The sequence below is a fragment of the Mustelus asterias genome, chromosome 3, assembly GCF_964213995.1.
Source record: "Mustelus asterias chromosome 3, sMusAst1.hap1.1, whole genome shotgun sequence".
Taxonomy (NCBI): Eukaryota; Metazoa; Chordata; class Chondrichthyes; order Carcharhiniformes; family Triakidae; genus Mustelus; species Mustelus asterias.
In genome coordinates this window covers 145,366,729-145,380,622 of record NC_135803.1, presented here as the reverse complement: position 1 = coordinate 145,380,622, position 13,894 = coordinate 145,366,729, and the positions used below count along the sequence as shown (strand labels likewise).

General features: G+C 45.8%; 1 protein-coding gene across 2 annotated transcripts in view; it reads left to right on the top strand.

The window, feature by feature from the left end:
* LOC144491690 (sodium-coupled neutral amino acid transporter 3-like) overlaps positions 1-13,894 on the top strand; it is a 171,815-nt gene that overhangs the window by 131,058 nt on the left and 26,863 nt on the right. For both annotated transcript variants that reach the window (XM_078209873.1, XM_078209872.1), the window contains exons 10-13: positions 164-331; positions 1,582-1,661; positions 5,647-5,747; positions 10,247-10,371. In XM_078209873.1, the coding sequence (XP_078065999.1) occupies positions 164-331; positions 1,582-1,661; positions 5,647-5,747; positions 10,247-10,371 (474 nt within the window). The remainder of the gene's footprint in view (positions 1-163; positions 332-1,581; positions 1,662-5,646; positions 5,748-10,246; positions 10,372-13,894) is intronic.

Below are 13,894 nucleotides of genomic sequence, written 5' to 3'. Positions count from 1 at the left end.
TGGTCATTTCACATTCCTCCCTCACGTGTTTTTAGTGAGTTCATCAAATGAACAGATTTATTTTTAATCAGTTTCTCGTAAGATAGTAAAAAATAACACAATACAATTCCTCTGCTTGTTCATGTTGTCAATGGTGACTTTGATCTTTATTGGGATGTTTTAGGTGATCTACAAGAAGTTCCAGATTCCCTGCCCATTCACCAACATTCACGCAAACAGCTCCTTTCTGGACAGTGTCAGTTACGAGAATACCACCAGCTGCAACAACAGCGACATTCACAAAGTCACTGATGAAAAGTGCTACTCGCGACTGTTTACCATGAACTCCCAGGTAACATATCAGCACGACCAATCAGGAAAGTACTTTGAGATCGTGGGCCGAATCTTCATCAAGAAGACAAGTATCGGAGCCTGGGAAGTTCCCGACTCCACAAACCCGACTCTGTTAAGGAGGTCCCTGTCCAACATGTTTGTGTTCCGAAGGGGGCACGAGGCAGGATGGAGCCGGGCCCTCTCGGGTCCAGAGGCAGGTTCCTAGGCAGTAACAGAGGGTAGTGCTAGCAGGCGAGAATGCCCACCTCTCATTACTAATACCTTGGCCCAGTCGTGACAGTCAGGTCCTGAAGCCCTCTTCCCCCACCTCCCCACCCACCCCATTGTTCCCTCCTTGACTCCCATGTATCCTCCATAGATATTCACACAGTATTCACTATGGAGCCAGTCAGAAGTCTTTGAAATGGATTTGAAAAACCATCCAACAATCTGTTGTAAAAGCAAGCAGACATCTATTTATGAACCACATCAAAGACAGATAAACCTTTAATAAACTCTAAAAACTGTTAATCAAACTGTGTATACAACTGCCTGCAGAGTTAAGTGGTTTATCAGCCAAGCATTCATAATGGGTTCAGCTGTCAAATCAAACCATTACAACTCGAGACAGTTGGATCCCACTTGAAGAACGGATTTCTATTTCAAAGCAACTGACTTGTCAATCAAAGGGTTCCAGGAACCGGTGGCTGTTTTATTTCTTTTCCCACTCGGGATTGAGGGCTCCCCTTGGTTTACAACTCTGTCAAAGCCATGAATCATGTCTTCTAGTAGAAGGGCTCCAACTGTGTGGTGGTTTGAACTACCTACCCCCGCAACATAGCCGGCAAGGGTGAGTGCGCTGCGTGTGTGGTGGCTATCTCCACCCTTATCCCACGCCAGAAAAAATAGCCAGAAATGGAGGCAAAAATCGATTCTTAAAAACCTCACGCGTCGCCATGACTTGGTGAATCAGGCCTGTGAGTAAGTAATATAGAGGACTGATGTGTAAACATTTCAGAATTTGTATCTTCAACATATTTGAGAGGAGCCCTTGTCACTGAATAGGACTTCATTAACACACGCCACAGGATTGCTCATGGTACTGTTTACAGTAAGGGTACAATGTTTAATGTAGTAACGTCAGTGAATGCCCAGTTGAGAAAGAGTAACTGAGCTGGAACCTGTAGCTCGGACCCTGATGATACAGGTATCCATATCCCATTTACATTGTTTTCAGCAAATTCAGTGTTCTGTCTCTCTCATTCACAGACTGCGTACACCGTTCCTATCCTGGCGTTCGCCTTCGTCTGTCATCCAGAGGTACTGCCCATCTACACAGAACTGAAAAAGTATGTACAAGCAGGAGTTTTCATTGGGCAAATGAATCTGTTTGCTTGGGGCGGTGGGGGGGGGAGGTGTTGAGCCACCAGCATTGATACACAGTGGCACAGTGGTTAGCACTGCTGCCTCACAGCGCCAGGGACCCGGGTTCAATTCCCGGCTTGGGTCACCGTCTGTGTGGAGTCTGCACATTCTCCCCATGTCTGCGTGGGTTTCCTCCGGGTGCTCCAGTTTCCTCCCACACTCCAAAGATGTGTGGGTTAGGTGGATTGGCTATGCTAAATCAACCCTAGTGTTAAAGGAATTAGCAGGGTAAATATGAGGGGTTATGGGGATAGGGTGGGATTGTGGTCGGTGCAGGCTTGATGGGCCAAATGGCCTCCTTCTGCACTGTAGGAATTCTATGATTTTGAGTCCTGAAGTCAATGGAAATTAAACGATCAAGGTTTGCTACCATGGTTGATAACACTGAATGGTTCTGTTGAGATGTGACTTCTCATTATCAATCTGGTATTTCTCAGATATAACTAATTCCAACTGCATTTGATTTATTTTTATTTATTGGTGTCACAAGTAGGCTTACATTAACACTGCAATGAAGTTAATGTGAAAATCTCCCAGTTGCCACACTCGGGCGCCTGTTTGGGTACACTGAGGGAGAATTTAGCATGGCCAATGCACATCTTTTGGATTGTGGGAGGAAACCGGAGCACCCAGAGGAAACCACGTAGACACAAGGAGAGCATGCAGGCTCCATACAGGCAGTGACCCAAGTGGGAATTGAACCCGGGTCCCTGGCGCTGTGAGGCAGCAGTGCCGCCGTGCCACCCATTTGATGAGTAAGGCAGGTTTAGCAGGCAGAAAGACGTTGGGGCTGGAGGTTTTCCACTGTCTGCTTATCAGCAAGTGACTTGCCACTCCAATGAAATAAATGGAGATAAAATCGCAGGCAAGTGCGCTGGGAATGTCACGAGAAGTGAACCTTTCGTGCAGTTGATTCTACAACAATCACAGAAAGTTGGCTGGATGGAGATCTTCAGGGCACAAGGAGCACAAAGAATAGGGTTGCCCTGCAGACAAGAAGGCTCTGAAACATGAACAGGAACCAAGAATTAGAGGGACAAAAGGGAGAGAGAGAGAGAGAGAGTGACAAAAGCTCAGTTTTTGTTCTGTTAATCCTGGAAATAAAAGGGAGACACTTTTTCCTGAGCCTTTGAAGTGAAGGGAGACAACAAAGAATGAAGGTTCTTTTTGGCACTGATTTTGAAGAGCGAAAATAAAATTAATGACCTTTTTTTAAAAAGGAAATAGAAGAGAGAACATGATAAATACTATGGGCCCGATTTTAACTCTGTGTAAGTAAATGGGTTTTGACTGAGTTAAAATTCCGCCAACAGGTCACATTTGCACATTTGTTGACTTTTCCGTGGAAAGGAAATATTTTTAATGGCACTTTTAAATGTATAGTGTATTCATGCTAGGAGGAAAATGCAGTCTGAGGCAATAGATAGCTAAGATGCTAATTAATTAACCTTGATGCTATTTCTCCATCAATTGTAAGAAAAGCAGAACATGTCTCAGCAACTGAACAAAAATATCACACTCCCACCATTGGAAATGCTGTTTTCACACCATAAGCCACAAGCGATAAAGGAGAGTCACTGGGATATAAGCGGGCAGGGAAGGTGTTTTAAAATAGAATTCTGTGCAGGCTTTTTGATTTTTGAAGTGTTATGGTTCAGGTTAGAAACTTCAAAATGTTTTATGAAGTCCGTCTGAATCATAAGTTTTGCATCTTGAATTTGGCCAGGATAAGCATGAGATGTTTCACTTCAGGCGTGATTCAAAAGACCCATGAGGGAGCTTTTATCAAACAAAGCTTATTTAAGAATATAGTTAACATGTATAGTAAGAAAATTAGCAAGAACCTTTATCAATTACAAACAAGAAATAAAACAACCACTATAATGTATAACTCTTAATGAATATCTCTAATGTGTTCCAATTAAAACTAAAACCCATAGACAACAAAAACCCTTTCAACAGGTTTAACACAGCAAGGTCTACTACTCGCGTGATAATGGAAATTTGAGTCCCTCGGTTGAAGTCTGCAGTTCTCTGGATTCACTCCAAACGGTTTGAAGACAAGACACCTTTCCAAAGCACCAACAGCCCCCAACAACAGCAGATTTTCACCCTTCGGGGAAACCAGATCTTGTTTTCAGCGAACCAACAGAATTTTCAAAACAGCAGGGAGAGAGGGAAAACAGTTCTTTTCAGCTTGCTGTCCCTTCTAAAACTTAACTTGCAGCTCAGAACTGAAACTGAAAATGAAACCCCTGTCACCTGAGAAACACAAAGGCTTTTTTCTCCTCCCGACAATGACATCACCTAAGACATCACCTGGTCTATATAATTGTTAGTGGATATAACCCAGTGTGAATCCACTCTCAGAAAAATAACCTGTTGAGGCATTTACTACGGAACATAAGCAAATATCTCTGGTTGACCTGAATGTTTAAAGTTAAAGTTTTAAAGTTTATTTATTAGTGTCACAAGTAGGCTTATATTAACATTGCAATGAAGTTACTGTGAGCATGAATTGAAAAAAACTCTTAAAGGTACACTCACATCACAGAAGAGAAAGCTGTAACGGATTTTGCCAACATTCAGAGGTTAGGAATGGCGTAGGAACAGTTAGAAATCATCTTTTTAAGTTTTAGAATCTACAGCGCAGAAGAGGCCCTTCAGCCCATTGAGTCTGCACCGACACGCGAGAAACACCTGAACTCCCACCTAATCCCATCTGCCAGCACTTGGCCCATAGCCCTAAATGTTATGACGTGCCAAGTGTTTATCCAGGTACTTCTTAAAGTATCTGAGGCAACCCGCCTTTACCACCCTCCCAGGCAGCGCATTCCAGACCGTCACCACCCTCTGGGTAAAAAGGTTTTTCTTCACATCCCCCCTAAACCTCCGGCCCTTCACCTTGAACCTATGTCTCTCATGTCTGACCCTTCAACTAAGGGGAACAGCTGCTCCTTATCCACTCTGCCCATGCCCCCCATAATCTTATACACCTTGATCAGGTTGCCCCTCAGTCTTCTCTGCTCCAATGGAAACAACCCAAGCCTACCCAACCTCTCTTCGTAACTGAAATATTCCATCCCAGGCAGCATCCTGATGAATCACCCCTGCACCGTCTCCAGTGCAATCTCATCCTTACTATCGGGACACAACTCACAGAAATGGAGCAACATGGCATGTACGTCATTCTGTATCATTACACAAAGATAGGTTGTACTGTTTGCATTAAGTGAGTTTGGCCCTAACTGCTATTTTGCATATTCACCTTCCTATGAGGTCTAGTAGTTCACCTATTTGTATCAAATGTGTCATCTAGTGATGGTCCATTCACCTTTGAAGAGATGAAAGGCACAACTATCCATTTACATTCAACATGGGGATCTTTTGTTACATCTCTGGTCTATATAATTGTTAGTGGATATAACCCAGTGTGAATCCACTCTCAGAAAAATAACCTGTTGAGGCATTTACTACGGAACATAAGCAAATACCTCTGGTTGACCTGAATGTTTAAAGTTAAAGTTTTAAAGTTTATTTATTAGTGTCATAAGTAGGCGTATATTAACATTGCAATGAAGTTACTGTGAAAATCCCTAGTCGCCACATTCCGGAGCCTGTTCGGGTACACTGAGGGAGAATTTAGCACGGCCAGCGCACCTAAGCAGTATATCTTTCGGATTGTAGGAGGGAACCCACATAGACACGGGGAGAATGTACAGACTCTGCACAGACAGTGACCCAAGCCGGGAATCAAACCCGGATCCCTGGCGCTGTGAGGCAGCAGTGCTAACCACTGTGTCACTGAATTCAGTGTGTAACGAGGGGATTGGTGGAGCTTTCTTCTTTAACGACGATTCCAGGTGTTTGCCGGTGATTTATGTTTGAAATGTACAACTTGTATTTCAGCCCATCGAAGAAGAAAATGCAGCACGTGTCTAACATCTCAATCCTGGTCATGTACCTCATGTACTTCCTCGCTGCGCTCTTTGGATATCTGACATTTTATGGTGAGTTGAAAAAAAAAAGCAAATATCTTTCACTCATTTCTTTCTCATGCACAAAGGTTGGAACAACTCAAAGGGCTGCACTTTATGTGATCCTGCCAACTGTATTTCCCTGCGGAAGATTTTTAGTCAGGGGGATAATAGGGGGGCAGAGTGAACACAGAAATCAGTAGCCCACTCTCCACATTTCATAGAAATCATAGAAACCCTACAGTGCAGAAGGAGGCCATTCGGCCCATCGAGTCTGCACCGACCACAATCCCACCCCACATATTTACCCGCTAATCCCTCTAACCTACGCATCCCAGGACTCTAAGGGGCAATTTTTTTAACCTGGCCAATCAACCTAACCCGCACATCTTTGGACTGTGGGAGGAAACCGGAGCACCCGGAGGAAACCCACGCAGACACGAGGAGAATGTGCAAACTCCACACAGACAGTGACCCGAGCCGGGAATCGAACCCGGGACCCTGGAGCTGTGAAGCAGCAGTGCTAACCACTGTGCTACCATGGATCAGTCTTGTTGCCAAGAAGCTGGTAATACACTGCCCACGCCATGGAATATTTGGTGTGTGCGGTAGGACAACCTGATATTTAAAATAATCTCTTCAAAGGGTGGGGAAACAAGGAGGGGGTGAACTTCGGGGGCTGCCCTTTGCTGATCACCCTTACGATAGAATTTCCCCTTTCCTCCTACCCACACACTCAACCTTAAACGTATCCCTTCGTTCCCCCACGATCACCCTCTCCCCCCACTACCCCCACTATGATCTGGCCAAACCGTCCCTGCCCAAGACCGTGGACTTACCTGTTTGCAGGGATCCATTGGGCCTCCTTCCTCCGCATCATTGCAGTGCCAGCAGTGCCCACTAACGCGCGCTTGGTGGCTGTCAGGACAGCTGGAGCTGCCATTAGATTGCCAGTTGGATTGGTCAGCAGCTCAGGGGGGCGGGACTTCCTCCCCAGTAAGGGGCATAAGTCCCACTCAACCCTTGTTGGGCCTGCCTGCGGCCCGGTTGTAACTGGACCCGTGGAGCAGGTTAGCACCATGCTGACTGCATTTGAAGTGTCCCGCCCTGTAATATTCAGCCCAAGGACCGTTAAAGTAACTCAGTTAGCTTAAAGAGTTATTGAAGTGTCCCTCCATCACTTTTTTCAAGTTTTCCCAGACTTTGGTTTCTTGGGCTAAGGACCTCCCGCCACCCCTTGCTGGGAGGGATATTATGGTCCCGCCAATCTGAATGGAGATTTAAATGGCCTGCTCCATTCACTGGTGGAGGGGGGGGGGGGACACGCCCAGGTGGGGCTGTAAAACCCCAGCCTTGACCTTTTTCGATAACTCATCAATTTGCCATTCCTGTTGCACATGTGATGCACTATCAATCAAGCAAAGACTAGTTTGTATGCAAGAACAAATAGGCTTTTATTAGCAAAAGACTTGGAGCACACCCATGCCGATGAACTGGTCCAGAGACTGAGACGGGGGTTGGGGAGCAGTCACCTTTATACCTGGACCAGGGGGGGAGGAGTCCCGGGCAGGGCCGGCAGGGGCATGTCCAGGCATGTCACACACACACAGGCAATAAGCTAACAGTGCTTTACCACAACATGTAAACCACTTTTGATCTCTGTTAATCTTTTCATAAATACCCTGATCAAAGTTAGACAAAATATTTAACAGGGCTCACACCAATGTTTTGCAAAGTTTCACCTCATCTTACTTGGATATAGTTTAGTATTCCGTGTTAGGAATTATGCCAGCTCTTCTGAACTGCAATTTATATAATTGTGTATTTCCATTTGCTCTTTCTAACATCACCTTAAATTTTACAGGATTAGATTTGATTTGATATTTAATGGCCCAGTGGCCATGGTTCTGTCGACTTAGGTTATGTCCCTCACCTAAGAATTCCCCACAAGTTGTCGTGTGGAATCACACATTGCCTGTATAAGTTATTTCTTTATCCCACAGTCGTTTTAACTCAACACTTACTTCATGGACTATATTCAGACTCCCCAGAACATTGAGTGCAGCTCACCAGAGGTGTAATCTCTTAGTCAGGGGGCGTGAGATTGACAACAGCAGTTTCTCTGTTTCTTAAATCCATCAGAGCCACTGTGAAGTACTTGGCAATTCACTTCAGCAGCGAGGCTGGATGGGTATTGGCACAGGAAGGTGGGAGTTGAAGAACAGTAGCAGCTAGGTGAGAATTTTTACACTCTGGCTATGTATTCTGAGCACATTTTGGCAACCAAATCAGGGGCTAAACCGAGGCATGCAAGATGATGCCTCCTGCGAAAGGACAGGGTCTGCTTTTTGGCAGAGTCAGGAGTTCTCTGAACCTATTTCAGCAGCGATGAGGCAGGTGGTAAAATTTAAAACCAGTGACAATACAGGTGTGAGCATTTGCTAAGAGGGAGGAGATGGCCCAATGGTATTATCGCTAGATTATTAATCCAAAGCTCAGCTAATGTTCTGAGGACCCGGGTTCGAGTCCTGCAGATGGTGGAATTTGAATTCAACAAAAATAAATCTGGAATTAGGAATCTACTGATGACCATGAAACCATTGTCGATTGTCGGGAAAACCCATCCGGTTTCACGAATGTCCTTTAGGGAAGAAAATCTGATGTCCTTACCTGGTCTGGCCTACATGTGACTCCAGAGCCACAGCAATGTGGTTGACTCTCAACTGTCCTCCAAGGGCAACTAGGGATGGGTAATACATGCTGGCCCAGCCAGCGACGTCCATGTCCTATGAATGAATAAAAAAATCCATAAGAAATAGGAGCAGGAATAGGCCATTGGGCCCCTCAACCCAGACTATCCTGCCCAAAGTTGTTTTAGGAGAAGTTTAGAGAAGGTTAACTGGACTCATCCCTGGGATCAAGGGGCTGCCTTACGGTTGAACAGGTTAGGTCAATGCCGTTTGGAGTTGAGCAGAATGAGAGGTGATCTTATTGAAATATACCAGATACTGAGGGCACTTGATTGGGTAGATATCCTGAGGCTATTTCCTCTTGTGCAGGAAACCAGAGCTTGGGAGCATAGTTTAACAATAAGAGGTCTCCCCTTTAAGATAGAGAGGAGGAGAAACTTCTTCTCCCAATGTGTGGAATTCTCTTCCTCAGCAGGGAGTGGAGGCTCGGTCTCTGAATTTATTCAAGGCAGAGTTAGCCCTTCCTGCTGGGGGATCTTCCGGTCCCGCTGATAGTGAGCCCCACATCCTCCCCCCGCAGCACGTTTCCTGGCAGCAGAGGATGCAGGGCACATAAAACCCTGTAGACATTGGCGGGACCGGAAGATCCCACTGCTGGCCAATGGTGGACCGCCTCCATCACTTGAAAATATGCAGGGTGGCGAGGGGGTGGGTGGGGGAGTAGAATCTCACCCATGGTATATTTCAGAGGAGATCAGGGTTGTTGTAAAGATGTACTCCCGGAAGCTTCTTAAGTTAAACAAACAAACCAAGGTTGTGTCATTAGCTGCACGCTTCGAGCAAATCTGTAGTGCACTCTTTCCAATTAGGAAATCTCCTCCCCTTCAAGACATTCCCTGCGTTAGCTGTTGATTGGTTGTTTAGATCAGGTGACCCTTACTCAGCGAATCTGGACTTAAAGCGAAGTCACCACATCTGTTCTCTATGGCATCATGGCTAACACAACCTTTTACCCTCAACCAATATCACCAAAATAGTCCTAAACAAGAGTTGTTCTTGACTCAAAATGTTAAGTGAAAAAGATCACGTATCAATCGACTCAAGAACAGCTTCTTCCCTGTTGCCATCAAATCTTTGAATGGATCTACCTTATATTAAGCTGATCTTTCTCTATTCCCTAGCTATGACTGTAACACTACATTCTGCATTCTCTCCTTTCCTTCTCCCCTATGTACTCTATGAATGGTATGCCTTGTCTGCATAGTGCGCAAGAAACAATACTTTTCACTGTATCCCGATAAATCAAATCACATCGAATTAACTCTGTTTCTCTCTCCACTCATGGGACCAGACCTACTGAGTATTTCCAGCATTTTATGTATTGATTTCAGATGTCCTGCATTTTGATAGGTCATCTGTTTGTGGAACCTTGCTGTGCATAAATTGGCTGCTGCACTTTCTGCGTTTCATAAGTATTTAATTGGCTTTAGAGCATTTTTGGATGTCCTGAGGCTGCGAAAGACGCTATATAAATGCAAGTTCTCTAGTTCCTGTAATTACACGCGAATATTAATTACCTGGGCTACATGTGACTCCAGACCCAAAACAATATGGTTGACTCATAACTGTCCGCTGCAAGTTCAGTTCAAGGACCAGGAGGGATCAGCAACAACTGCTGGCTTTGCCAGCGACTCCCACATCTCATGAAAGAATAAAGAAAAATATTATATGCTTTATTGAGCCCATTCAACAATGATGCCGAATTTAGTTGACACGCTGTTGATTGCTAACATAGACCCATATTTCTATTCCTGTTACTGATGCTCTGTTTCTTCATTACAGACCGTGTTGAGCCAGAGATGCTGCATACATACAGTGAGATTGACCCGTTCGATACACTGATTCTGTGCGTCCGTGTAGCTGTGCTGATTGCTGTCACTCTCACCGTGCCTATTGTCCTCTTCCCGGTAAGTGCAAGGACATGGATGTCATCTTATTGAAATATATAGGATCGGGAGGGGACTTGATAGTGTGGACGTCCAGAGGATGTTTCCTCTTGTTTGGGGGAGTAAAACTCAGGGATGTCTTTTCAAAAAATGAGCATTCCTTCCTTTGAAGAAAAAGATGAGAAGAAACTTTTTCTCCCAAAGAATGGTCGGTGTGTGGAACACTCTTCCCCAGAAAGTAGTAGAAGCTGGGCCTTTGAATTTATACAAGGTAGAGTTATATAGAAACATAGACGATAGGAGGAGGCCATTTGGTGCCTCGAGCCTGCTCTTCCATTCATTACAATCATGGCTAACTGTCCGAGTCAGTACCCTAATCCTGCTTTTTCCCCATAACCTTTGATCCCATTCGCCCCAAGTGCTGTATCTAGCCACCTCTTGAATACATTCAATGTTTTGGCATCAACTACTTCCTGTGGTATTGAATTCCACAGGCTCTCCTCTCTTTGGGTGAAGAAATGTCTCCTGACCTCTGTCCTAAATGGTCTATCCCGAATCCTCAGACTGTGACCCCTGGTTCTGGATTCTCCCACCATCGGGAACATCCTCCCTGCCTAGTCCTGTTAGAATTTTATAAGTCTCTATGAGATCCCCCCTCATTCGTCTGAACTCCAGTGAAAACAATCCTAACCTAGTCAATCTCTCCTCATACATCAGTCCCCCCGTCCCCGGAATCAGCCTGGTAAACCTTCGCTGCGCTCCCTCAAGAGCAAGAACATCCTTCCTCAGAAAAGGAGATCACAACTGCACATGATATTCTAGGTGTGGCCTCACCAAGCCCCTGTATAATTGCAACAACACATCTGTTAGACAGAGTTAGATAGATTTTTCATAGAATTTTTTTTTTTCATAGAATTTCATAGAAACCCTACAGTGCAGAAGGAGGCCATTTGGCCCATCGAGTCTGCACCGAACACAATCCCACCCAGGCCCTACCCCCACATATTTACCACTAATCCCTCTAACCTACACATCTCAGGACACTAAGGGACAATTTTTAACCTGGCCAATCAACCTAACCTGCACATCTTTGGACTGTGGGAGGAAACCGGAGCACCCGGAGGAAACCCACGCAGACACAAGGAGAATGTGCAAACTCCACACAGACAGTGACCCGAGCCGGGAATCGAACCCGGGACCCTGGAGCTGTGAAGCAGCAGTGCTAACCCACTGTGCTACCGTGCCGCCATGATTGTTTTTTGTTAAGCAAGGGTTTTGGAAGGTGGGGGGGCGGGGTGGGGGGGTTGTGTGTGTGTGTGGCGGGGGAGCAGGCAGACAGGAAAGTGGAACTGAAACCACATCCAGCTTAGACATGATCTTATTGGATGGTGGAGTAGGCTCAAAGGACCAAACGAGTGCTGGTTGCACAGATAATTGTTCACCAGGTTTTGCAGACTCGTTTCCTGACATGGTCCACATTTGCGGGACGGGGTCTAACTGCCCGCTCTACAGAGATCGGAAAAGGGAGCCCCAGTTTGTGATAAAATAATATATTCCCCCCCACACACAAAGATAAGGGGAATATCCCCAACACGCACAAGAACATCCCCCCCACCCATGGATGAGAACACCCCCCCCCCCCCCCACAACACACCCAAGGACAACTCACCCCATCCCATGGATAAGGGGAAACCACCCCGCCTCCCATAAGCACAAGATCACAAGACCACACCCCCCCCCCCCCATAGACAATGGGACCCCCCCCAAGGAGCTCCTCAGATGGGCCCCCTGACACTGCCCACGGCACAGCCTGGGTACCTGGAGACAGAGCCAGGGGAAGTGGCATTTGGTAGTGCTAGGGTACTGCCTGGCCATGTCCCTCTCCCCCCAGAGTTCCCTCCTCCTGTTCCCATTTTTAAAAGCCAGTTAGAAACCTCGCTGATAGGGGAATTCTAAATGTAGGAGCAACGATATGGCGGGGAAACCCGCTAAGTATATTAAAATGTATTGAACGGATGTCCCCGACATTCTTGAGCGGAAACTTCATAACGTCACCGGCAAGGGGTGTGGAGAATCAGAAATCGAGGTCTTGCCGACCGAAATTCTCATTTTCCAAGTCTCGCGGGATTTTGAGCCCAAATCGTCATCTATGCTCGTGGTGAATGCAGGTGGAAAATCGTGGCTTATGTTCCTATTATTTTAAATTGGTGCCAAAGCTGCTTTTAAACAAGGTTTATCCTACATTACTAGAATAGGAGGTTAGAAACTTGGCAGATTTATTGAAGAAGTGATTCTATTAGCTGAGGGTCCAGTCTGTAAAATCGCTGGTCTAGGTACTAAACACTACGGGGTGGGGGCGGGGGGGGGGGCGGGGACGGGCAGGTGCGGGGGATCTTATCAAAAAATCTCTAAGCCCCGAATGAGCATGTAAACAGGAGAAAATCATGCCTTTTTTTGGGCGACTTAAAAATCGAATCTAATCTGACTTAGAGAAAAAAAACCTTGCCAAACTTGGAATCTGCCAGCAGGGGGAGTGGGCGGGGCCTAAATCACCCAAAAGCCAGCTGATAGCAGCAGAGGGCGCAATTGCGCACGTACAGATTTCTGTACTCTGAGAGCACAGAAACCTTTCACTACCTCTCCTAGCTATAGCCTGCCTCATGGCCGCTTACTCCCCTCTCCCGCTACCGTGGGGCTCTGCGGCCAATTCCCCCCCCCCCAACCAGGCTGGACCCAATCGCCATTTTTAAATAGCATTATTTTAAATAGTTTCTAAATATTACAATCAGCCTCACTCCGTTTTTGGGTGCGAGGCTGATTTCGCTGGATATTCAGTGCTGGTAAGCTCGCAAGAGACGATTTCTTGACTCTCTCGCGATCTTGCCACTCGCTCCGCCTATCGGCCAGTAGGGTAAGATTGCCCCCAACTACTTGTTCTCTCTTTTGCTCTCTTTGTCATTTCCATTTTTAATGTTTCTTTTTCCTGTGAAGTGATTCACTTTGGTAGGAAGAACATGGAGAGACAATATAATCCTAAAGAGGGGTGGGGCAGCCTAAGGACCTGACTGCAGAAAGCATTGAAGGTGGACTGGTCGAGAGAGTGGTTAATAAAGCATGCAGTCTCCTTGACTTTATTAATCGGGTACAGAGCACAAGAGAAAGGAAGTAATGGTGAACCTGCATAAGACACGAATTGGGCCACATCTGGAGTATTGCGTCCAATTCTGGATGCCACACTTTTTAAAGGATGTGAAAGCATTCGGAAAAGTGCAGTCGAAATTCATGAGAACTGTTCCAGGAGTGAGGAACTTCAGTTATGAAGATAGATTTGAGAAGTTAGGACTAGGAAAACGAAGGCTGAGAGGAGATTTGTTAAGATGTTCAAAATCATTAAGGGCCAGGACAATGCAGATGTGGGGAAACTGTTCCCACACATGAACTGATCAAGAACGAGAGGGCACAGATTTAAAGTAATTGGCAAAAAGGAAAAGCTTTTTCACGCAGCAAAAAACTCAGCACTGAGAGTGTGGTGGAGGCAGTTTCA